General features: G+C 44.6%; 3 protein-coding genes across 4 annotated transcripts in view; all 3 read right to left on the bottom strand.

Moving 5' to 3' along the window:
- Window positions 1-837: 837 nt before the first annotated feature.
- LOC128711391 (inhibitor of growth protein 5) lies at window positions 838-2,416 on the bottom strand. 2 transcript variants are annotated; one of them, XM_053806260.1, is made up of 5 exons: window positions 2,380-2,416; window positions 1,935-2,294; window positions 1,657-1,862; window positions 1,013-1,168; window positions 838-939 (listed from the first exon to the last, which is right to left on the bottom strand). In XM_053806260.1, exons 1-5 carry the CDS (start codon window positions 2,414-2,416, stop codon window positions 838-840), a joined length of 861 nt encoding a protein of 286 aa, XP_053662235.1. The 2 variants fall into 2 exon arrangements, with proteins under 2 accessions (XP_053662235.1, XP_053662236.1); XM_053806261.1 differs by having other exon boundaries at window positions 1,696-1,862.
- Window positions 2,417-2,930: 514 nt separating this feature from the next.
- LOC128711441 (peptidyl-prolyl cis-trans isomerase, rhodopsin-specific isozyme) lies at window positions 2,931-3,931 on the bottom strand. Its single transcript, XM_053806317.1, has 4 exons — window positions 3,872-3,931; window positions 3,584-3,794; window positions 3,167-3,512; window positions 2,931-3,075 (listed from the first exon to the last, which is right to left on the bottom strand). Exons 1-4 carry the CDS (start codon window positions 3,929-3,931, stop codon window positions 2,931-2,933), a joined length of 762 nt encoding a protein of 253 aa, XP_053662292.1.
- Window positions 3,932-8,139: 4,208 nt separating this feature from the next.
- The window catches only part of LOC128712279 (protein split ends), a 72,837-nt gene continuing 55,182 nt past the window's right edge, over window positions 8,140-25,794 (bottom strand). Inside the window, exons 3-10 of the mRNA XM_053807174.1 lie at window positions 12,731-25,711; window positions 10,544-12,658; window positions 10,320-10,453; window positions 10,035-10,118; window positions 9,722-9,801; window positions 9,492-9,628; window positions 8,503-9,395; window positions 8,140-8,427 (exon numbers count right to left, since the gene is read on the bottom strand). Coding sequence (XP_053663149.1) covers window positions 8,140-8,427; window positions 8,503-9,395; window positions 9,492-9,628; window positions 9,722-9,801; window positions 10,035-10,118; window positions 10,320-10,453; window positions 10,544-12,658; window positions 12,731-25,711 — 16,712 coding nt within the window. The remainder of the gene's footprint in view (window positions 8,428-8,502; window positions 9,396-9,491; window positions 9,629-9,721; window positions 9,802-10,034; window positions 10,119-10,319; window positions 10,454-10,543; window positions 12,659-12,730; window positions 25,712-25,794) is intronic.

Raw genomic sequence — 25,794 nt, 5'->3', positions numbered from 1 at the left:
TGAAAACACTTATGACAAGATGTAAACAAAGCTATTAGCATGACACTTGTCTGGCAGCACTGTTTCCTTTTCTCGAGCTATGATTACACTACGCCGAAATGGGATGGAAACAGTTTTATAAATATGAAAATTATTTATAACATTTCATAAACGAACGCGATACAATTAACAGTAGAACCAAAAAACAAACAAGAAAGGAAAAACCAACAAAATGTAATCATGCTAAAACTTATAAATAATGGTTGATATTTTATTATTGATCGCAAAGCGGCTTAATGGAGGCTTCAAATGAAAAGATTGAAAATTTTAGAAAAGCTACTGGTTTACTAACCATTTAGACAGTATCAATCCCTTGGTAGAACATAGTACAACCGCTCAAGTCTACGGCCGTCGATAGCCAATCGTTTGTCCTTACCTTTCTGGTTGTCGCAAACACGTAATGATTTAACCTCTATTTGAACATTCCAAGCTTGTGTAATTACCACATGTTGCCAACTAGAAACGCGCTCTAATCATATAATCTAGTATATAAGGACATTTATTGTTATTAATGTTTTTTTTATATAAAAATCACTTCTACGCTTCCATATCGTTTACTCAACAATTTTCGTCCGTGTAAAATATTTTTACCACAAACGATTTGCCCATATACTTTCCTAACACTAGGGACAAACATTTGCGTTAAATTAATGTGTATGTACAGTTAAGTCAAAGTTAGTAAGAAGAATGGAAAAATGAAGATGTTAATCATAAAAGCGAACCACACAAAAGTGATGCAGTAATGCGGAGTAGTTCGACACCTGCTTCCGCGCAATTGCGCCGTGCGTGATGATAATTTTATTTCTTTTTCCGGTCCTGTGAACATTTCGGACAAAACCATTTTCCTTTCGGTTTTGTCGTCAATCCAACACACGCAAAATGGAACCATTCGATAGGGCACTGCAAAAAAGTAGGAGAGGTCGTTAGTTTTGGCGTTGGGAATAGGTCCGCCATTCATTGCACGCATACTTACGTCCGGATTATCGCAACCGATCATTTCTCCGTATGATACCTGGTGGCACAGACAGTAGGTGGGTTCATTCGGATCGACTGGCATATCCAGTACGTCGCTTGGATGTGGATTCACATGACCACCGTCCTGGGTAGCGTCATCATTTTCGACTCCCTTCTGTAAAGAAAAGCAGAACAGAATTGGGTGTAATTTTCCATACTACGTCTTGCAATAGTTGAGGATAAAATAAACTACAATATCGAACGAACCACATGCATGCAAGATGAGATGAATTTTGCCAAACCGGTTGAGCGGAGTGGATACGCTTTTTGTGTTTTTTTTTCCAAAATGCCAAATAAAGATCCATAATTTATGCCTCCGGTTTGCACAAACAACTACACCAAAAATGCTACTGTAAAGAGCACTATACCTAAACTAAGGTAATTTAAACCATTATGTACACGCCGAAAAGTTAAAAATAACAAAAAAAACAATTAAGCAACTCATACAGTTTGCAGTTCATACTGTACAAAGTAAAGAGTGTAAGTATTCAACAACAAAAAATACGTAAATCCAGCAAAGCAGTAAAGTAAAACTGATCACACACAACGTGAGAACGTGTGACAATGCTTTGCATGGGATGCGGGATGAAAGAATGATTTTACCTTATTTTGCCCTTTGCGACCTTCTTTTTCTTGATTTACCTTCTGCTTCTTCGTGTTTTTGCCCTTTCCGTTCGAGTTGGCGGCACCGCTGTTTGCCCCACTGTTGGTCACTCCTCCGTTGCCCGCTGGCTTTGTTTCATCTTCGGAGGAATGTGTTCGCTTCTTTTTCACCGTACTCTTACTGTCTTTAACCTTTTTGCGTCCCTCTGTAAAAGGCAAATAAAAGGTTGAATTGGAAGCTGATGATAAGTTCCTCATGCTCTCCACACCCTACTTACTTTTGGTAACGTTTTCTTCCGATTTTTCACGCGCATTCACTGTTTTGTCGTGAATTTCGCCCTCGAATCGAGCCAAATCGGAATCCAGGCGGCGTATATGCTTGTCCACCAGTTCGTACGTCTGTATTGCCAACTGCACCTTGTCGTCACCGTACTCCTTTGCCTTGTTGAACAGTTCCTGGATGGCCTGTAGCTTTTCCTTCTTTACGTCATCGGAAATGTTTTCCTTGGAGTTGACGAGCGATTTCAAGTATTCGTCCGCTTTTTCATCGATAGATTTCATCAGCATTTGTGCACGCGAGTCCAGATCACGCATCAGGGTAAAGTTTCGTTTCAACTCGTTCGGTAGATGCTCTAAACCTGCAAAAGGATAATTGTAAACGTAGTTGCAATCACCATTGTTTCGTACCGATACGGTATGATGCCCAACGCCAAACAAACTTACCATCTAAATAATGCTCTAAATACAATGCGGATGTCATGGTTTCAAAGTTGCGCTTAATTACACTAGCGCGTACAAGTTGTTAAACTGCACCAAGATCAAAATAACAATAAAAGATACAATTTAAATTCACTACAATACAAATGTGGTATGTGTATGTTTTTTCCAAGCACCGAAAGTGTTTTTTCTTTCTTCTCTATCTCCGTTCCCAGGTAACATTTTACTTTGACATTTGCTTTTGTGACAGTACGCACGATCTAAATCTCGAGCAGTTTCCATTTTACGTTCGAACAGTTTGGTTTGACCGTTTTTCGAGCAGTATAATTGTTTGTTTTTTATTCAAATCATGCTAAGAACTTAGCTAATAACAATCATTTTTTAACTTAACTCAGTTTTTAGAGTCTTACTTAAGGAAATATATGTTTCTTCGTTGAATGTACTTGCAGCAAGAGCCGCATCCTTTTGGCGCTCAATTTATCACACAATATTTTCGACACTCCATCTCTCAGAAGCGACAGCAAATTTTATTTTTTTATTACATTAAAAAAACATATTTAATCGTTTTTGGCCAGTTCTGCGTTGCGCAATGCCTCACGATTCGTGAAACCGTCCAATTTGCGAATGATGTACTGAAAGAACGCCAGGATGGAAAAAGACATTCCAAGTGGAAGATATGCAGCTTTGATCCAGGCCCACAAACTGTCGTAAATTAAAAAAAATACATACACACACAGCACAAAACAATAAAACGATTATAGACATGATCGTATTGTAAAAGGTTTAAACTCACTCGTAAGGATCATCTGAAACAGTAAACGTTCCAAGGAGCGGAAGATCACCACAATCGTCAATGATGACCGGCTTCACCGGATAGTCGTCCGTGTCCGTTCGCACTTGTTCCACTTTATGCACCACTCCCTGACCGTCGAGCACCTTACCGAAGATAGTGTGCTTCCCGTCCAGCCAAGGTGCCGGCATGGTGGTAATATAGAATTGGCAACCGTTCGTATTCGGTCCTCGGTTTGCCATCGCGATGAAACCCGAGCAGGTGTGGTTGATTTTCAAATTTTCATCGTCGAAATATTTGCCATACGTACTGATCGCTCCGTGACCATCGCCCGAAACAACATCACCACCTGAAAGCGAGGTAGGAATTTTTAAATTGTGTGAGCCAGAGCCTTCATTAGGATCCATTCGTTTCACTTACCTTGTATCATAAACTTCTGAATGACCCGATGGAACCGGCTACCTTTGTAGCTGAACCCATCCACATCCTTCGTACAGAGCTGACGAAAGTTGGCAACCGTTTTTGGGGCTTCCTCGCCGAACATCCCAATCGTAATGCGTCCTATTTTCTCACCATCAATCGATACGTCCAGGTAAACTTGTGATGTGACCGTAAATGTGGCTGCTTGAGCCTAAAGGAAATAAAGAATTAGTGATCATTTTCGAACCGTGTATCGCTTTGCGGCAGAACAACACGCGTTCTACTTACATTTTCCAGTAATAATGCACCTGCTGCTGCTAGCAACATTAATCCAACCCAACACCGCATTTTGAGTTTTTGCGTGTCTTTATTCTGCGTACTCCTGTAGCACACGTTGTAACACACAAACGTCTGGTAAGTAAATAGTGTGTCGTTCAAACAAACGCTTATCCATCCCGAACGAGGGATACCTTACAAGTTGTTTTCGATATTGATTTTTTTGGGCTTGTTGCACTTTAAAAAAACGAAAACGCCCCATCAACCGCGTACAGCGTGGAAAACAAGCAGAGGCCCCCAAGACCAACTGCTGGAAAAACGCAATACAAGGTTCGAGTTACATCAGGATTGCGTGTTTGCTATCATCACACTAGAAGTTATATCAGCAGCACGTGGCCGCATTTGATTTGTCGCCTTTTTCATTCATTTTCGCCTGATATCAAATGGATTGGGGACCTCATTTTGATCCCTTTACTGGATTACTTCACATTCTCTTTGATTGCTTTTCTACAGTTTGATGAGTTGATGACCGCGTGCCTCTAATCGATGTGATGTGCTCGTACCATCTTTGAAACAAGATGAAAGTCATCCGGAAAAGAAAGTTAGCGCTAGTTTGCTGTATTATCTTTTTATTTTCTGCAATTTTACTGTAATCTATATAATTAATTCATATTCATTCCGAGTTTGCTTTGTATTTTTCACCCATTACCTCCCACCTTGTATTGCAGAGATTTCCCCACCTTCACGTGCACTGTTGTAAAACGGATTCTGACGTTCCTTCCCTCTCTCTCTATCTCTGTCTCTCTCTCTGTCTCTCTCTCTCTCTCTCTCTCTCTCTCTCTCTCTCTCTCTCTCTCTCTCTCGTCGGCTTATAAAAGAAATTGCTATGTACAATATTTACAGAAAAAGGTACGTTCTTCATTTGAATTCTTGACAAATCACAATTAGTTAAGTAATAATAACAGTTATTATCCCTTTATTTGCTTCGACCAATAGCAACGGTTGAGTTCACTGATTTAACTAGCCTCTTTTTGCATGTTCCACCTATTTCGTTTTACTCCACACAAGCGTATGTTATTATTCCACACTGTTTTTTTATGTTGTGCCATTTTTATATCTTGCTTTATATGGTTTATACGTTTGTCAGCTAGTGGCATGTTATGCACTTTGCTCGCTATAGTTGTTACAGTTTAAAGGGTTCTACGGCTCTTAATTTTACTCACATCCTTTTATCTTTGTGTTTGAGTTTCCTTACCTTTGCGTATTTGTTCATTTCACTCTCTAGTTTTAACTACATTGTTCTATTATTGCTGACTTCCATATAACCACGCCACCATATGCAGAAGGAATCAATTGTTGTTTGTTTTCAATGCCCACCATCGTGCGCAAAATGGGTGTCTCCACTAAAACACATACTCATTTTGATGTAATAATTTCACTATCTAAAATCCCCATTTCCCGCCCAAAAACGCCTATGCTGCAACATTAGAGTGGGTATAGTAGCAGGAAAAAAGTCCATCCGGATTCATTCACAATGGCCAAATGGATGAATATTTTAAAATTTTATTGAAAAAACTCGCGTACACCAACCCTGCAAGAATATTTTCTATGCTTTACTTGCTAGTAAACTATGTACGCTAGTAAACTATGTACCTTTCACGTAATATGGAAGGTTTGGTTTACTACTCCCTTGTACCATTCCATAACGTTCGTGCAACATACCAAATGTAGTTTTTTTTTAAATTTATCGGCGGATGATCGTACGTTACTCTAAAGTGTATTTTAGTGTGGTTTGTTTAATGTTTTACATATTTCATTTATGCTTCCTTATATATAAGCTTATTGTTCGCTTGTTACCGTTACAGTTCGATGCTGGTTAGATGCTCAAAATCGGAGCTCATGTGGTGATGTGGCTGCTGTTTGTCCGATACAACGGAATAAAATGTTTGACAAACAATATCCCTCTCCTCTGCGATCGCCTATCTGATGACTCATCAAACATTGGCTTTCTTTCAGTTTTACTTGCCCCCGACCATATACACTTCTCTCCTCCCGCCAATATATTCCAACATCTCAACCTGCGCCCCTCCCTCCTCTCCCAATCACAATGCTCTCATTTGATTTTAGTTTTATTTTTGTGGGTTCGGATTTTATTTATCTCATCTTCGTTTAGAGTTTATATGTACAGCGAGTTTTTTATCATACGAAAGTACTTACACGTATCGCAAAACAAAAAAGGAAAATAATTATAACGAGAGTAAAAAAAAACAGGATACAGTGATCTTGCGTGACAGAGTAAAACAATCACTACCACAACAGCGAGAAACATGTTATGGTGTAGTTTTTTCTTCTGAATCGTGTTCGACACTATCCTCTGCTTCCTATAAGCTTATGTTTGCTAAGTATTACATAGTGTCTGAATATTTACGCTACGATCAAATCGGTTCTCTCCTGTCCTTTGTGCCCGGTTGTTGTTGCTGGAATTTTATGTGTTTTGTTTGTTTGTTTGTTTTTGTTTTTACCTTGCATTTACACATCAATTGCAGCTTATGCAACGGGACACGGATGCGAAGTTTCGGTCGTAATACCTCCACTACTATACCTAACCATATATCTTTTGCAGTATGTATGCGTTTTTGTGTATATTGTGTACGTGTATAAGAGTGAGTGTATGTGTGTGTGTGTTTTTTTTTTGTAAACTGCATCGGACCGTACCTGCGATAATAACATTATTATTGTGTTCAGTTTATACATTTTTATCTCCCATAACACGTGAGAATGATCGTTTGAAAGATGCAGCAGGAAAAAAAAACAAATAACTCGCCTCGTCTGACTCATACCAAACGCATCCCCCCCTAAGCCCTCTAACTGTGTGTCGTGTTTTATACAACCGCCTCTCTATCCCAACTGCACCTTTCCCACAATCTTAAAACACACGTCATAATGATATCCGTACCTTAGAAACTAGCTATTACCAATGCTTTTTGTTTTACCTTGGCCCTACTACTTTATACATTGCGATTTAAAGTTTATTTGTTGCCTCCTTAAATACTACTACTTCTTCTGTTTTCCATCGTCAACCACGTCAAAAGGTTTTGTATGTATGAGCGTAGTTTCCTTTAACTTAGTTTAGATACATCATCATCGTCATCATCATCATATACTTCGCATTGCTTTTAATGCTTTTACCCATATCTACGATGGGGTTTCTGTCCTCTTCTGTGTTTCATCAAGTTTTAGTCGTCAATCAAAAGTGAATGCGCCATTTATTACTAGTAAATGTGGTTTAATAATGATGATCATTGAGTGCATACGCATCCCACTGTACGGGAGATCTGGTGGGTTCCTCATCATCGTTATAAGATAGCAGGGAATTTGCTTTGCCATCAGTTACTATTCGTGAGCTTTACCAATCATTTCAACGTGCTAGCATTAGTAGCAGCACTAGTGAACAAAAAACCAAACATTGTTTTCTGTCCATTATATTTTAACTAACACCGCCGGTCTTTATTTATTTTTTTGTATATTTTATATTTGTTAAAACCACAATTTACAAGAAACAGCCAGTAATTCTTACACGCATTCAATGCGTCTGTCTGACTTCAGAAAAAAATCTCGTTGTTAATGTTCTATTTCGTGTCCAAACGATGATGTTATGTTATGTAGCGCAATTGAGGGTATATTTTCAGAAAAACATCCTGTGAATGCAAAACTAACAGGAGGATCATATGCATGCAGTTGCAACCAAATGGAATAATAGAAAGAAATACGTACGTGTGTCTACTCAATGTCTCAACCTAGTCCCATACAGCATTTTCTACACTGCATCACTGTTGGTACTTGGTATACTACATCGTGGAACGACAGCTGTGTCGCAAATTATGGCGTTTTAGGCCGTGGTGGGAGGTGGTTATTATCGGGAATAATACTCAAAAGATATTATGGATAAATCACATTTTGCGCGGAGGATTATCCTTTGGATTGTTATTAACTTTTTCTATGCATTTTGTTTAATAGCTACAACACTTTTCCCTTGAACACAGCTTACAAACACCTCTGTAAAAATGCCTAATAAAACCAGTTTAAATCTTCTCTTCGTAACGGCGTCACGTACTGTTTTGTAAATATGCAATTTCTCACAAACCTGCTGTTTTGTTTGTCTTTTACGAACACATGACATTTTCATGTTATGCTTAGCATGTTTTGCACTCGAAAGAAAATATATTATGCGATTATTTTGTTTGTTCTTCTTCTTGGCTGACGCGATCAGGCTCTTCTTCTTACACCGTTGCAATCACGATTAACAGGTACTGAATGTTTGCTACACGATGCATCAGATCCGGCGCAATACGGGCCAGATTTTCATTGGCAAACTCGCACGACGGGAATATATGTACGACGTACGCCGCCTGTGCGCTTCCCGGTGCTGCTATGTTGACGATTCCAGCTGCCTGTTTCTGCTGCAGGTAGGTGATAAAGCCAGTCTGCAGATTGTTCTGCTGTTGCAACACATCCATGCGATCGCGGCCACACGGTAACGCTAACAGCATGCAGTGTTCGTTGACCATCTGCATTGATACAAAAAAAAATCAATTAACAAATGTTCACTAACTCCTTGCAAACATCAGCATTAATAAACATACCTGCATCTTTCTAGCGACTCCATCGATCTGCGCCGGTTCCAAACGCATTCTCTGAGCAATACGCAACGGAGGTGTCGATCCATCGCTGTTACTCGGCAATGAGCTGCCTGCCACGTTCGGATTGCCATACACAAAGTGCATCTGTACAGCTGCGTGATCGTTTTTGAGTGCCAGCAATCCTTGCCACATCACCGGATAACGCTGAAGCAACGCGTCCAACGAGTCTTTCTGTACGGGTGGCGGTGTTGGAACGACGGTGACCGCTGGTACACCACCGCTTCCACCCATAGGCGCACCACTACCCCCACTGATCATTGGTGGCGTTGCCACTTGTATGCCTCGACCTCCAATAGCAACGGATTGTTGTGTCGCCATATTCGGTAGCATACCTCCAGTGTGAGCTGGCAGAGGTGCGGATGCAGCTACCGACGACGAACCATGACCAAGCGCAACGGGATGCAGCTGATCGGACAACTCGTGTTCAACCTCATTGCGATAATAGTACCCACTGCCAGCCTGAACCTGAGATGTTGCACGATCTCCAACCAAACGCTGACCGGAGGCTGTCTGCACAAGAGCAGCAGCTGCGGCGGCGACTTGTTGCTGTTGCTGCTGATCTCTTTCCCGTTGCATATGCAACATGGTCGCGGGAGAAGCCGATGGTGGCGGTGTTGGACTTGGCGTTACTGCATAGGGAACTCCAGGGTAAGCCGAAGTGGACAGATTGTGCGGGCGATGCGCAGGCGGTGGTTCGGTGCTCATGGCCCTCGATCCTCCACTTGCTGCGTTCGGGCCACCTATAGTTGGTTCGTAATAGCGCGCGTTCAACGAATCCGGATAGGGATGCGGAATTCGCGCGCTTCCCATATACACCTGTGCTCCTTGTGGTGAATCTAAAATAACAAAACATTCGATAGTATATCAATGAATAAAAATCTAATTTTCATCTTTATGCACAATTTTTTCATTTCAGCATAGCGCTAACTTACCGGTTACACGATCTCCAGGGCTTTGCAGACTAAGCGGGACGGCGGTTGTGCGAGGTCCGCTGGCTGGACGGCGCAATTCTAATGGTGGACTGGCAGCAATCGTTTCTTCCACTTCCATTTCTCTCATGGGAGACCTGCTAAGTAATGCATACGAAAGATTGTTAGTATCATCCCTGCTTGATGCTGCAGTAACTTTTTTCTCCTTTTGGTGAGGCTTTCCCAAGACTTACCTTGGTATAGGAATATTGTTACGGTACAAGTACTTTACATAGTCTCTCGGCATGCCACCACGGAATCCGCCATCAGGGCCCTGTTGATTAACATACCAGTGAAAGGAACCGAACCGGTATCAATCAGGAAGTGATCCGAAAGAAATGAAAGAAAGCAAAACAGACAGATTGTTATATTTATATAATGCATCTTACAAATTTTAGCATCATAAGTCGTATGTATAACTACAATTTTTAGAAACTAATTAGAACAAACTAATAAAACATGAAATAAAATGCTTTTTTCGTTAATTTCAGAACGATTATATCGTACATGAACCGGTGTTATTGGTGATGTTTGCTGATGTGCCGGCGGAGGACTCTGCCCTCGGTTGATGAATCCACTCAAATCACCACGCTGTGATATGAATGTCACACACACGAACGAAGCAAACCAGAAATATTGCAATGGCATATAACAATTTGCAGCAGCGTCCACAGATACAGAAGATAGAATACTCATTATTGATCAAACGATCATATACTAGATGATAAAATGCAACGACCAAATGCCTAAACTTTGGACTAATTCTAGTAGGTTTCCGACTTTAAAACTTACCAAATTAGCAGCTTCGTATACCGTGCCTTGCGGTGTGAGTATGTGCCGCTGAATGGTTCCTTGCGGCAATTGCGGATGTCCCGACTGTCCCTGTGGACTTATAGTAGGCAGGGCCACGCGTGTACTGCTCGCACCTGCAATATCAAAACAGCATTGAATCAGTGAATTGTGTGCTTATCATTATACTATGCAAACATACAAGCTTTCGGAAAAGAGATACATACCCGCAACAATCGGTTGCTGACTCTGAAGATGAGATTGCTTCAATGGAGGGCTTGCAACGGCACCAGTCATTATTTGTGGAGACTGATGTAGGAGCGGCGACAGCCCCTTCGTAGGTGGTTGTTGTTGCGATTGTTGCTGTTGTGCTGGTGGTGACGGAGTCGATATATGATGGTTTGTCAGCTTCGCTAAACCAATCGGTTGTAGTGTACTCGTTAGCTGTTGTTGACCGATTCCTGATGCTAGTGGACCCGCCGAGGCATTAACCGTTTGCTGAAGCTGCTGTGCTGGTACACTCGCTGTAGATTGAATCTGCACAACCTTTCCTACTCCAGTGGAAACCTGGTGGATAATTGGTGTTTTTCCTGCGATCGTATGCAAACCAATTGGTGTTCCATCGCCCGGTTTGTGCTGTTGTTGTTGATTGGTTTGTTGTACGAGTTTATGTTGGACGGTTGTAATTGCCCCTTTGTGTACGATCGTCGGCTGACCTGGTTGTTGCTGTACCGTTTGATAGTGCACAGGTATCCCTTGTGCTCCACCCGTAGCAATCTGTATCGTTTGACCTGTGGTAGGATGCTTGCTAAGTATGTGTTGTTGTACTTGAGTTACAATAGGGCCAGTACCACCCGCCGTTGGTCCTTGCTGTCCAGGACCACCCGGTACGGGTTGTTGAATCATTTTGCTACCACTCTGCAGGACAGTTGTGTAGCCAACAGGTATTTGCTGCTGGTGCAAAGTTGCAGTGGATTCGGTACCTGTGCCCGGCTTTCCACGATGTATGATTATTTGCTGCGTTGCCGTTCCGGGTGCTCCAGCCGTTTGAACTACATTGGACAATGGTTTGTGTTGTTGCTGATGTTGTGATGGCTGGCTTTGAAGTTGCTTTGCATTGGCTATTATTTGCTGCTGTTGTTGTTGCTGTTGTTGTTGCAAGCGTGGAGACATTTGCACGGCGGTTGCCGGATGCATGTTGGATGGAATATTGATCAACAGATTGCCAGTACCTGTATGCTGGTGGAGTTGTATATTATTACTAATCCCTCCAGCACTTTGCTGCTGCAGGGTTGTGCCTGTTGATGGTTTTCCGCTAATAATGGTTTGCTTAGCCATTGGATGTGACTGTGGCTGACCTGCCACTGCATTATGTATTATGATCTGTTGTGGCTGACCTATTGCGGTGGTAGTAATGGGTTGTGTTGTCAGTTTCAACGGACCCGATGTCGTTGTGGGATGCATCGTCTTCCCAGACTGGACAAAAGTGGTATTCTGCTGTTGTTGAGTTGCCAACACACCAGGTGGCGGCGGTTGTTGTCCTGGTTTGATAACAACTTGTTGTTGATGATGTTGCTGTTGTAGCGCTTGTTGGGAATTAAGAACATGTGACTTCAGTGTATGTGGTTTAGAAGCAGAAATAGTTAGCTGTTGATGCGGTGGATGTGATGACACCGCAGTAGTCGCCTTATTGGTCGTAAACAACATTCCTGCCGTAGAGGTCGGTGATGAAACGGAACTAGGCGTCGGGGCAATACGGTTCGAACCATTCGGTGATCCGCTATTACTCAGCTGTACGGGCGACGAAGGAGAACCAACATTTGATACGGTTCCAACCGATTTCAGCTGTTCTGCGGCTGCGACCGCACTTTGCACTGCAGCCGCCGCAATCACCTTTTTCAACGGTTGTGGAGCATTTGGCATTGGAACGTACTGGCCTTCTTTGCTGTGACGCACAACTGCCATTTCTCCCGTTACCGGATCGATCAAAGTGAGTGAATTCGGTTGCGAAACGTTACCTATCTCGGTAGGCGCCTTCGCTTCGTCTGTCGATTTCGATTTTTCCGACTTGGATTTATCCGCCACAGATGCTGTCTCGTTAGGGCGAGATGCTTGCATACTTGGTGTCACTGGCGTTGTTGCTGACAATGTGCCAGCGACCTGTTTATCGTCCAAAGCCTTTTGTTCGACCTGCGGTTTCAGGCCAATTGTATTTCCGGGTACAGATGATGAAACTGGCGGCTTTTCATCACTGCTATCAGTTGAAGTTTCGGAAATTTTACGGTCTTTACCCTTACGAGTACTTCGTGGGGATTTACGCATATCTGCTGTCCCAGTAGTTGCTGCAATAGAAACAAAGAAAAAAACAAAGTTTAACATCATTCTGGACACAAACATGCAACATATCGACTTACCGGTAAGAGCTGTTGTGTTCTGTCGAGTGGTACGACGAGTCGTGTGAACGCCTTGCTGTTGTTGCTGATCTGAAATAGCTCCTACAGCTCCACCAACAATGTGTTGCAAAACTACCTGCGGCTGTTGCTGCATCAAGCCTACCGGAGCTTGGTTGGTAGTTGTAATCGTCGATGGCTGTTGATGTTGTTGACCTACAGGAGGCATGTTCTGTGATTGTTGTCCACTCGATGGCAAAACAACACCTGATTGATGTTGCAATTGTGGTGGCAGTCCGCTTCCACCAGTAACCTTCGGCGAAGGTCCATTGCGTATCACATCTTCGATGATGTCGTCGATAGTGCTGCGTCCATCCTTCTCCAAAAGCCGTCGGGATTTTCTTGTGTTCGCTGCGGCGGCCACTGCAGCAGCAGATAACATTCCAACCGCGTTAGTAGCCATAGCCTGCTCATCTTTTCCGACATCCATCGTGTTCGACAACCCATGAGCTTCATCTGGAACTTGGGATGATGGCGTGTGTGGAGTTGGTTGATGTTGCTGTTGTTGATGCATTTGAGCCATCAAGGGCACGTTTGTAGCCATAATCGCCTGTTGTTGTGCTACTGGGGATGTGACGGTGGAAGCAGGTGTTTCCGAACTAGAAGCCACACTGGCATTGACTATCGTAGCCACTGACGGCACTACAGCAGCACTACTAGAGCTAGTAGTTATGGCGGTGGTTGTAGCTATTACTGTTGTTGGAGTACTGCTAGTAACAGCAGCACTAGTTGCCGTCGTTACCGCAGCTTGATTTTTGATGGTCAAAATCAACCTTGGACGCGCACCATCAGCTCCCGTGCCAGGTAAACTCTTTTCAGAGTTTGACACATCTTCTCCAGAGTCATCATGGAATTCGTAGACATCCGAAGAACCGGCTACTTGCATCCCAAGTTTTGCTCCACCAACCGATCTAGCCGTTCCTGGCGTCTGTGCTCCTGCTACCGTTAATGGAGTGGATACTGATTGTGGTGCACTTACCATACCAGCTGTTCCACCTCCACGTGCACCTCCACCACGGCCACCACGACCACGCTTACCGCCCGAAGCTTTGCCGCCTCTGGTTCGTGTTTGAATACCAGTTTCAAGCACAGTTTGTTCAACTCCCGTAGCTTTATCTCCACCAGTCGCAATTGAATGACTGCTTTCCGAAGTTTTACGACCGCCACGCCGCCCTCCACGTTTACCACCACGTGCGACGTTTTCCTTCTCGGTTATTTCACCGGTCACATCGTCACCTTCCTCTTCATCCATGACTGGCGGGACAGAAGAGGTACCACGTTGATTTGACACATCTTCAACTGGAAGAGATGACGTAGAGACAGCATCAGGCATTTTATTGAATTCTCCTGCAGCTGGGCCATCACCGCAAGTCGATGATTTGCTGAATTTGCTAACAGAATCCACATTCAATTCTTCCTTTATCAACGGGGGTTTGCTTATTATTTCTTCACCACCTCCTTTGGCCACCATTTCTATCGTGGAAGCTGCTTTATCGATAGCACTGATGTTGGCTACTGCAGCAACCGCCGCAATGGATTGGGAAGAAGATGAATCATCTTCCGAGCACAATGCATCAACTTTCTTGATAACAGAGTCTATGTTGATCTCCTTTTCAGACCAGCAATCACTGTCCTCCTTCGAATCTGTTTCCTGATCATCTACGTTAACAGTACCCAGCGTCGACGACAGTGGTTTAGAAACATCCACAACTGGCGTCTGTTTTGGGCTGGTTTCGGTGGATTTCTTTTCATCCAACTTGCTATCCTTTGCAGATTCCGATTTGATTTCCAGCGCAGTTCCATCGTTAACTGATCCTTTCATTGATTCTTTGGCGGCGAACAATGATTTGGCTACCGGTTCCGACGTTACCGCCGTAACTGGTTGATGGTTAGGATTCGATGTTATTGTTGAGATTGTATTATTAGCAGCTCCGAATATCGTACTCGTTTTGGTGTCCGGCTGTTTTCCCTTTCCAACAACAATGTTGGCCGAGGTTTGCTCCCCAAAAGATTTTTGGTACGATGCAGTTGTCGTCGTGGATTGACCCTGTGCCGTAACTTTGGCAGCTGTGACAGTCATTTGTGACTGTACCTTGGTTTGCTGAGCATGCGTTACCGATGTTATTGTAATAGGCTGATGAGTTACAATTGTGGTTGTCTTAATCGGTGTACTTGCAAGCGAGGGCGATGCTACAACTACAGTTGGTGAAGTTTTAGGTGACGAATCGATCGGTTTGGCAGTTGTATGCGTTGCGGGCATCGATATTGGCGATGTTGAATTGATGTTTGTCACATTTGTCATTATGTTGGTTTTAGTAGGGGTGGATTCTAATCCAACAGTGCCCACAGCTGACGGTGATCCTGGCGCTGCGCTGGCAGTTATGATCCTTGTCATTGCTACTGGGCTTCCACCACTGTTGAACTGTGACTTGATCGCATGTTGCTCATTTGATTTCGTTGACCCTCCGGTCATAGACTTCAGTTGTCCTCCGGCTAATGGGATTCGTGATCCCGGTGACGAATGTTGATGCGGCAGGTGATGTTGATACTGGTGCCCAGCTCCTGCCACTGTCACTGGCGTCACTGATTTTTGCGAAAGGAATCCTCCTTGCCCCACAGCTGATGGACCTGTTGCTTGGGAAGCATTGGGTGAATGTACTACGATATGTCCACCATGGTGAATAATCATCGTTTGAGGGCTGCCTCCTGTTTGCATAATGGGGCTAAGTTGAGGTGACTGACGATTAACGCTATTTACAGATTGCCTTATAGCAGTCGGCGAAGACGTTCGTGCAAACGGAGAATGTGGAGCGATGTGCAGTTTTGGCGATTGCACGCTACTACCACCACTATTCAATGATGCTGTCGACGGAACAACACCACGCGGAGTTGCATCAGTTGCTGACACCGGTTGATAGATGATGGGATGCTGCTCAGGAATAGTGATCGTAGGTGGTGTTTGCACCACATATTGGTGACGTATGTTGGGTGTTGAAGAAAGTTGCTGTTGTCCAGTAGGTGGTAAGGCTGTGGCTAGCTGCTGCTGAGTTGACTGCCCCACACTAATTGATCTTGGACTTTGGGAGGCAATTGGACTGGATGTGAGGAGCTTAATTGCAGATTGGTTCGATGACAAGGAGCCTGCTACGGACGTAGTCGTTGTTGCTGACGTCGTCGCCGTGCTGGGATCAACAGTTACAGTTTTTGATTTCCCGTCCAATATATTAGCAGCAGAGGATACGCTCAACCGCTCCTTACCAGTTACATTAACAGACTTTGGTATAACAACTTTTTGATTTTGTAGATTTACCGAATACACAACGTCACTTACAGCAGTCGTTACCTTGGAACTGGCGTTTACCTTCGATGTTTCCAACATAGTCGCAGCTGCTTTTGATGATCGCACACTGAGTTTGGCTGATTGTGCTAAAGTCTCATCAGATATAGCTTGCGATGGTGAATCACCGATCGTTGTCATATTTTTGCCTGGTGTATCGGGCATCTCTAATTTACCACTGGAGTCGTCCTTCTTCGCAGCACAATTGCTACTTTCGGTGACTGTTGTTGTTGCCACTGTTGAGCTCTCTCCGGGCTTGGTCAGTTGTGATCCTTCAATCAATGGTTTGCCAATCTGGCTCAAATCAACGTCAGGTGTTTTTGGTGGATTATCGAAGCGCAACAAACTGGACTGATGATCGTCATCTAAGTTGGCGTCTTCTGTGTCTGTGTCAATTTGCAAATCATGCTCCGACTGCGGTGTATCTGCCTCCTTCATATCCAGCTCTTCCACATTCAAGCTCATGATTGCCTTCTTCATCTCTTCGTCGTCCTCCTCCGGTATCTGTGGTGGCTCTTCCTCGACATGTAACTGAGAAGACAACTGCTCTTCCTCAACTGGGTCGCTGTACATATCGGAGAAATCGGGTGTGTTGGACGTACCGAAGCTTTCTCCTAGCAGTGCTGCTACGGCATCCTCGGTTTCCTCTTGTGAGATCACTACGCGCGATTTTTCTTCAATGAGTTGCAACTTCGAATCATCCAGTTTCTGCTTCTCGTGCAAGTTCTGTTTAGCTTCCTTACCATCGATTAGTGTTCCTTTTTCAGATTTGCTGAACTTTTCTGTGAATTCAACCGATATCGACATCACTGCTTTCTCGTCCAGTTTTTCATCAAGATCGTAACCGAAAGGCGGTACCGGTTGCGTGATTTCCGTTTGCTCCAGTTTTAGCTTCAAGCTGCCTACCGCAGATTTATCGTTAAGATCATGGGTATTTTGTGATTTTTGGACAACTGATTTCTTTTCCATTTCGTATGTAGGTGTAGTACCAGTTATCTCCCGCTTAGCTTCAGTAAGAACCGGCAATGGAGAACAAGATGTTATTCGTTCATCAGCACTTCCTGCTCCGGTCGATTCACGCGCATTCATTTGCGCTGTCAACTGCTGCTTATTGGAAGGTGGCGGACTTTCATCAAGCAGACATGGCAAACTTGGTGACGGTTTACTGAGATTGTGTTTGAAATCCTCTTGCTGGGCGGAGATGATATCGAGAGATAGCTTATTGATCGACGGTGTTACAGGAGTCGTAGTAGGAGGTTGTGATTTTGTGTGGCTATTGACCTGATTACCACTATTACCATTATTTTTGCTTCCGAAGCTCACATGAGGAATACCAGTACTTCCATCAGTCAACGGCCCAAGAATAGAACCACTGGATTCCATATTGTTACCGATTGCGTTGCTGGTAGCCGTATTGATACTACTGCCCAGCGAGCTTCCACTATTATGATGATGTTTGTGCTTCTCTTCTTTTCCACGTTTCTTTTTCTTTTTCTTATCTTTGCGATTGTGTTCTGCCGATGATGCTGCTGGCAGATCCTTCTTTTCCCCGTACGACATCTCCATACTGTCGTCTCCATCCGTATAGCGAAATACGTCCAACACATCCACCGAAGATCGTTTTCCACTAAGGGAGGCACTAGCAATAGTAGATGCTGGGGACACATCTTCCACCTTCTGATCGGTATCACTCATTAGTTGCGCTTCCAGCGCTCTACCTGCTTCATCCAAATCAACACTATTTTCTTCGTCTTTCAGTATCACCATCGAAGCGCGTAATTTCTCACGATCACGCCGTTTCTTTTCCTTGCTGCGTTTACGCGATTCTTTATCAGTGACAGCATCGGATGACGCGACGCTTAATAGTGTAGACGAAGATGTTAACTCCTGTTGCTTGGTACCACTATTTTGTTGATTTTCGGTTATTGTATTTGAAAGCTCAGCCATCAACGTTGGTAATCCCTCTGTATTTGCAGAACCAGCTCGATCTTTATGATCGGAATTGTGGTGCTGCACATCCTCTTCCTTGGATTCATCCGGTTCCACAGAACCTTGCTTGCCATGAGATCCCTCAGTTTCTACGGACGAGAGCTGTGACTCCTCGTCCGATATTGGCCCAAACAGTTCCATATCAAGGAATTTGCTATTAGTGCTGCCAGAACCATTCCCACCGAGGTTATTCGATGTGCCGCTTCCACTGGTGACTTCCTTATGTCGATTTTTCGATTTCTTTGAGCGACTTGAAGATGAAGATATTGATTTCTCGTGATCTTCTTTAGACCGATCTCGACGCTTCTCCTTCTTTCCGTTGCTATGCTTTTTCTTGCTGTAGGACGATGAATGATGATCTTCACATGTGGATTTCTTAGAATCATCGCTCATCAGCGTCGAAACCAACGTGACATTTGATGTTTGCTGACTTATGCCACCAGTTGAGGGACCCATCAAGGATAGATTACCGCTTTCACCTCCAACTGCTGATGATGTGGAGTTAAACGAGGCAACATTGCCAGAACTAGCTTCTGTTTCGACACCGCGAGTATCGGATATTTTGGGTGTAGAGGACATTTCTTTCTCCGTTTGTTCGTATATGCCACTTCCGTCGAGAGCTTTACTGCGTTTTTGCTTTTTCTTGTGTTTTTTCTTCGATTCACTTTGATTCGTGTCTGTCTTCGATGACAATTGGACGATCAAATCAGCACCATCGGAACCAGACTGATCGCACACATGTTGTTGGCGTTCTTTAGTCGACTTGTACGACATCAGACCGTCGACTGGTTCGCGCTTGATGGACGCCATAGTTGCTGATGTAGGCGTCGATGGGATATTTGAAATGGCATTTTGCTGTGTATATTCCGATTTTACTACCGTTTTCACGACATCATCGTCTGAAATATCACTGGCTACAAGTGCAAATGTAGACGGTTTGCGCTCATCTCCAACCAATGCAGGTTGTGTTAACCCATCGCCAATGTTCGCAGAAGATGAGAGCGAAAGTACGGTTTTCGTTATACATTTTTTATCTGCATCGACCGCACACTCATCCTCGCTTTTTACTTCCTTTTTGATCTTAACATCCTGCTCACCATCTACCGTTCGGTAGAGCTGTTCATTGATTTCGGAGTTACCAGCAAACATGCGCCCAATGTTATCGTTGATGTGATTGAATTCAGCGTCAGAAATCACACTATTCTCTAACCGAGTCACGCCTGCCAATGTCTTCATTTTCAAACGCTCACGTGACATCATATCGTCGTCCGATTCCGAATCTGATTGTATACGCGTAGAACGGGAATTCTTGCGCGATGACTTCTTATCTTCACCCGAACTGCGACGAACGCTCTTATCGTGGTATGCCTGTTTCTGCTGTCGATGGTGGTCTCGGTTCGATTTATCCCGCACATCACCAACATTGCGAAGCATCAAATTTCCTCCACCTTCACTACTCTCATCATCGCACAGATCGTTCAGTCGATCGCGATTAAACATCGCCGTACTTTGCCGGTGAGTATGATGGTGGCCTTCATCTGAGTCGGAAGCTAGTGATGAGCCTTTGAAGTTGCGTCGAGATCGAGGCGTCGTTGAAGCGTGATCTTCGTCATCAGTCGTTGTCACCATTCCGCTCTTGTTCGGGTCTTTGTGATTGTATTTGCTATTTATCGTTGTATCTGAGTGCATGGCGTCAGAATCAGAATCGTCGCCTTCTTCCCAGCTTTTCGATCTATTCTTACCCTCCCGTTTAGCTCTGCATTGCTTTAACTGGGAAAACTTGGCCTTAATTTTCTTCTCCTCTTCTTGTTTTTGCATATTCTTGCAAGATCGAGCCTTTACTTTGTCATACATGGATATATTGGGTCCATCGTCGGGAATATCGAAAATTGAATGCTTTTTAGGTTCATCTGAATCATCTGTATCGGAGCTGTTCGCTTTACGGCTACTATTCGATCGACACTTTTTCTTTTCTCGTCCTTCCTCGGCAGAAGATTCTGCTCGGCTTACGGGTTGCGACGATTTGCGATCTACTCTACCACCACCGCCGCTACTACTGCAGTTTAGCTTACTGACAGCCAACTTGTAGTCTACCCCATCCAGTCCTATTCCAGTATTTCCACCACTAGAACTGTGATGGCGCTGTTTCGCGTACTCCTGCAACTCCTTTCGTTCCTTTTTGTAACGTATTCTATTCTGCTCTTCTTCGTCACTTGTAGATCGGTTCTCACCATAGCTATCAGCAGTAAAATTTGCATTGAGAGTGTTCTCCTTATCGCGTGATGGATCGCGGTTTTTCTTTGACTTGTGTTTATCGTGATAGCGTTCCTTTCGTTTGTGATGATGGGATACTCCACCACTTCCACCAACACTGCTACCACCAGTACCAGCGATTGCTCCCCCTACAGCTGCACCAACATGATGATGATCTTCACTCGTCAACATGATCTCTTTACGACGCTCCTCTAACAAGTAAGCTTGTTGTTTTTCGGTGACGTGATTTTCCAGGTGCTTGGTTGAGGGACCTTTTTCGATAGAACCAACATTATTCATGGCTGACGAAGAAACAGCAGCATTACCGCCGCCACTAGCCCCACTAGATTTTGATGAGATCTTTTCCGAACGATGATTGTGACTACTGCCACTAGAACCACCCTCCGCTCGACTGCTAGCTTTGTGATGGTGATATTTGCTCCCTTCTCTGCGACTTTCCTTGCCAGTGTCTCGTCTATCACCACTCTTCGAACCAGTTCCACCGGAAGATGACAACGCACCAGCGGAACTCCCTTCTTGCGCACTGGAACGAATTTTTTTAAGAGATGTTGATTCCTCTAATGAAGATTCTACGCTGTCTTGCGAACTAAGACGTCGTTTCGATGAACTTCTTGCTGGTGATCCACTTCCAGACGAATTTACACGATCACGACGATCCTTATCCGAAGACCGTTCACGATGGTGGTGATGGTGGTGTGAGGATTCATCCTGATGATAAAGATGTGGATTTTTCGACTCTTTTGATTGTTCGGAATCGTTACATAAGCCACTACTTGCTTTTGTGCTTCGACGATCTTTTTCATGTTCCTTTGTGGTATCATCTCCTGCACGCTTATGATGTTCTTTACGATCTTTTTCACCGCCGTATCTATCGATGTCTTTTTCGCGTTGTTCTACATGGATACTTCCGCTCTCTTCTTTTCCTTTCCGCGATTCCTCATCGTTGTTTGGTCGCTCCTCTCGATCTTTTTCTCGGCGCTTTATCGATCCGGCTGATGCATGACGATCCACACTATTTCCCGGTGCTGCAGCCGCAGAAGCAGCCTCCTGCTTTAGTCTATCGAATTCATCTCTGTAACTGCTGTTCGTAGCTGCAGATCCACCTCCAATAACTGAGTGATCATTGCCAACAGACACATGATTACGATCGTGTTCTTTGTAAGGGTTTTTCCCGCTGTTAGAACCACTAGCGTTGCTGGCGCTGCTGCTGTTGCTGCTATTGCTACTAATGCTATCACTGTGATGACGATGGTTATGATGGTTACCACTGCTGCCACTATTCCGGTGACTGTGATCACTCGCAACATGATGATGGTGGTGGGTGTGCGAATTAGACTTCGTCGACTTGCTAGAATGTTTTGACGAAGCCGATACAGTTGGTGCTGCTGCTTCATCAGGTTCATCCGCACCAGTCAGCCCGCTTCCAGATCCAACAGAGGCAGGATTCGGAGACGATACTGCGCTCGACGAAGATGTCGATGAGGTAGACGACGCGGTGGATAGTTTTCGTCGATCCTTGTGATGCTTGCTGCCACTGCTTCCGATGCTATTGCTAGTTTTGTTGCCTCCACTAGATGACTCCTCTTTCTGCGAACCACTATTACTATTGGAATGCATAGGCGGTACTTCATGGGATGGTGTGTTTCCATCACCATTGCTATTCGGGCCCAGCTTAATCGTACCAACATTTGTACTTCCCGGTACGCTGTTTGCAGCTGCATTATTATTGCTGCTGCTGCTGCTACTCTTCACAACCACATTATAGTTACTAGTAATAGACGACTCTACTGTTGTTGATGGTGACGACGACGACGATGACGAAGAAGAGGTTGACGATCCCGATGACACAGAAGAGGACAGTTTCTGAGTCTGTATTTGTGTTATACTCGTTACAGTCGTTGGTGTTATTCCTGACGACGATACAGCCGCAGTCGTTGAAGACGGATGGTTAACACTAGAACCAGTACCAGTGCTAGCACTGCTACCACCGCTGTTGCTACTACTATTTAGATTATCACTATTGATTATTAAATTATTATTGTTGTTACCGCTAGCGTTTGTACTTGTTTTTTCCGTTAAACTAATACTTTTATTTAAAACATTGGTCTTTGGTTTACTGGTTGACGACGACAACGAAGATGATGATGACGACGACGATAGTGCAGTGGCGGCAGCATTAGCAACTGTTGTGATAGCCGTGATGTGATTATTAGTAGTAGCAATAGTCGATATTCCAGCAGCTGGAGTGCTGCCACTGACCAACGCGGCGGTTGGTACGCTGTTTCCACTGTGAGCTGTACTTCTAGTATTTGTTGTGATACTACTGCTATCTTTACTATTATTATTAACGGACGGGGACGATGTAACTGTTGTTGGGTCATTGTTGTTGCCGCTACTAGTACAGCCTGTGCTATTGATCAGCGGTAAACTAGTAGTATTACTACTTTTACTAGCCACCGTAGATGGATATGGTGCCATTGCTTTCATTTCGGTCGTCATTGGCTGCGAAGCGTCCGAGGATGATGTTACGGTCGAAATTCCAGTGTCACTGCTGCTGTTGCTGGTGGTTGTCGTTATGACAGCATTAGATCCAGAAGACGGCGATAGTGCTTGTTGAGCCAATGGTGGATGACTGGGAAAAGGATATTGAAGGCAGGATTTTACAGACGGGTTGGGACTGTTGTACGGCTGAGGACTGTTCATTGGCGATGCTGAAGCACTGCCACTAACACGTGGTATGTTGATTGGAGCTGCTGCTGTTGTTTGCGAAGCAACTGTTGTCGCAGCCGAAACTGTTGTTGTTACTGCCGTTGAAACCACTGATCCTACTAGATGTTGTTGAGATGTTACCGTTGCTGCTGAAGTTTTCACTGAACTTAGATGCACCGGAGATGCATTAGCCGACGACACAACACTGTTGACTGTTACAGGTGAAACAGTTCCAATCGCTACTCCTCCTTGTGCTATTGCTGTAGCACCGATCGCAGATGCGATACTGTTGCCCAATACAGTTGCGATTGATGCGGCCGAGGCCAAGGTGGCACTGTTCTTCGAATAATTGGAAAAATCACGAGGTTCGTATTTATCATCGATATTTTCTAGCCGCTTGAGATCTTCGTCAAAGATCGATTTCTTCGAAAGAACGGACTTGACGATGTCCGACGGGGGAAGTTCGTGTACATCGAGATCAAGAAACTTGTGCCGGTACGACGATGAGCCTGTGGTCGCTAGGGAGGAGGAAGAGGTAGACGATGATCCAACAGACAGTGGTGACTGCAATTGATGGGCAGGTTGTTGATGCTGGTGGTGGTGGTTTAACAAACTACTGCTTCCCGCAACATGATTGTGAAAAGATTGTTGTTGTTGCTGATGATGGTGATGATGAAGAGAGGAGGAGGAATGATGATTCGAATATCCCTTACTGGTCGAAGAATGTGAATAATGGTGACGATCGTTCAGAAAATGATGTTCACTGGAACTACTGCCACCAACGATTCCACCGCTGCTGTTCCCAGTGCTGCCAACAGTGCTCGTGTTACCAGTAGCAACACTGTTGCTTACTGCTAAACGTCCAACAGAAGCCGCTTGAGTACTACCAGACCACTTTTCGAACTTCTCATCAAGCGTCTTGATCCGTTCGTCAAGCGAAAGACCTAGATCACTCGAATCGCTAGAGGTTGAACTGACAGAAGAAGCACGTGGCGGTGGACTGGCTGGGACCATTTCGTTTGTCGTATCCAGCATCAATGAGCTGCTACCTCCAACCATATTAAAACTATTACTCCCAGATGTTGTCACTGATGTATGCATGGTGTTAATTTGCAAGGGCGTTTGTAGTTTAGACGACGCTATACCAATTGGCGGTGGGCTGGAAAGGGCACTATTATTGTTCTGCAGACTAGAATTGGACGCAAATGATGATGGGTGAATCTGGATCGCACTGCTTGAAGACAACGCTCCGGCAGGCGAAGATCCAATCGCAGGTGTAACGGCAACAGTGTTTCCTGTTGTTGTCATCTGTCGGTCAACCGACGACGAAGATGAAGACGATGAGGATGACGATGAAGACGACGAAGTCGACATCCCCCCGCTGGTCGAGGCTCCGGCAGACGAAGTTGTTTGTTGTTGCTGCTGTAACGCATTGAGTCGACTCTGTTGAAACACCTGCACCGCAAACCGTGGTAAAGGGAGAACGAGCGGTTCTTGGTTGTAGGAGCGTCCCGTCGGTATGCGGCGAGGTTCACTAGGCAATAGATTCTCCGGCCGCTCATCGCATAGCGGGGTCCCAGGACGGGAACCGTCCGCGCTCTCTCCTCCACTAGCCTCATGAGAATGTATGGAGTGCAGCTGATGACCACGACCCCGTGACGAATGGTGATGCTCGTTCGACGTTGTCAAACTACTCGTTCCACTACCTGCTGACGATCCTGTTGCACCACCACCTCCTACATTACTGGAACTGTTGTTTCCAGCAGCGTTACTGCTAGCTGCACCATTCGCAGTTGTACCGGATGATGTTGTTTGCATACCGCTGCTACCTCCACTACCGCTACCATCAGTAATCATTTTTCGCCGTTTGCTCAAATGATGCGAATATAGCGAGTGATTGTTGCTGCTGCCACCGTCCAGGTGTGATTGTTGCGAAATGGAAGCACTGATACCGCTACTGCTACTACTGCTACCGTGACGCTGATGTAACGATGTGCTTTCGGTGGACGGTCTCCTGCTATGGCTACCTCCTCCTCCTCCTCCTCCTCCTACTCCTGTTCCTGCTCCTGCACCGACACCACCACCAACTCCTGCAGCCACCAACGAGGAGGACGATGAGGATGACGTTTGCTTCGATGTCTGCAAATTGCACTCGGAAAGCCGACGCACTTCCATTGATTTCCGATGCGTCAGTGCGGATGATGACTGAATTCCACTGATGGACGATCCGCCAACACCGCCTCCGCCTCCTCCTATTCCTCCACTATCACTGTTGTTGTTGCTATGATGATGATGATGGTGATGGTGGTGGTGACTGTTGTAATGATGCAAGTTACTACTGCCACTGCTGTTGTTACTGTTGACTGCAGTTGTGCCACCTCCAACGCCACCCGCAACGGATGTTCCGGGCGACGGATCACGAAGATCACGGTGATCGCGATGTTCGCGATCTCGATCTGAGTCACTACCGTGATGATGATGATGGTGATGGTGGTGATGATGATGTCCGTCAGAATTGTATTTGATACGCTTCTTGGGGCTCACCAATTCATCGCCACTGGACGGGCATTCTTCTAGCTGTTCTAATATATGTACACGCTCCTTCTGCAGATAACGCATATTACTACTATCGCCACCTGAAATGATTGTATGCAGAAACAAAAGCGAACATTAGAGACCATTTGATATACTAAAGTATTCTTTAATACAAACATGAAGT

This window comes from Anopheles marshallii, chromosome 3 (genome assembly GCF_943734725.1).
Source record: "Anopheles marshallii chromosome 3, idAnoMarsDA_429_01, whole genome shotgun sequence".
Taxonomy (NCBI): Eukaryota; Metazoa; Arthropoda; class Insecta; order Diptera; family Culicidae; genus Anopheles; species Anopheles marshallii.
This window is presented reverse-complemented; position numbering and strand designations above follow the sequence as displayed.

Coding starts and splice junctions, on each gene's coding strand:
- LOC128711391 (XM_053806260.1), bottom strand. CDS start 2,416: ATGACATCCGCATTGTATTTAGAGCATTATTTAGATG. Junction 1,863..1,934: donor GGAAGAAAACGTTACCAAAA/GTAAGTAGGGTG, acceptor TGCCTTTTACAG/AGGGACGCAAAAAGGTTAAA. Junction 1,169..1,656: donor GTCGCAAAGGGCAAAATAAG/GTAAAATCATTC, acceptor TTTTCTTTACAG/AAGGGAGTCGAAAATGATGA.
- LOC128711441 (XM_053806317.1), bottom strand. CDS start 3,931: ATGCGGTGTTGGGTTGGATTAATGTTGCTAGCAGCAGCAGGTGCATTA. Junction 3,513..3,583: donor TCAGAAGTTTATGATACAAG/GTAAGTGAAACG, acceptor CCTCGCTTTCAG/GTGGTGATGTTGTTTCGGGC. Junction 3,076..3,166: donor GTTTCAGATGATCCTTACGA/GTGAGTTTAAAC, acceptor AATTTACGACAG/TTTGTGGGCCTGGATCAAAG.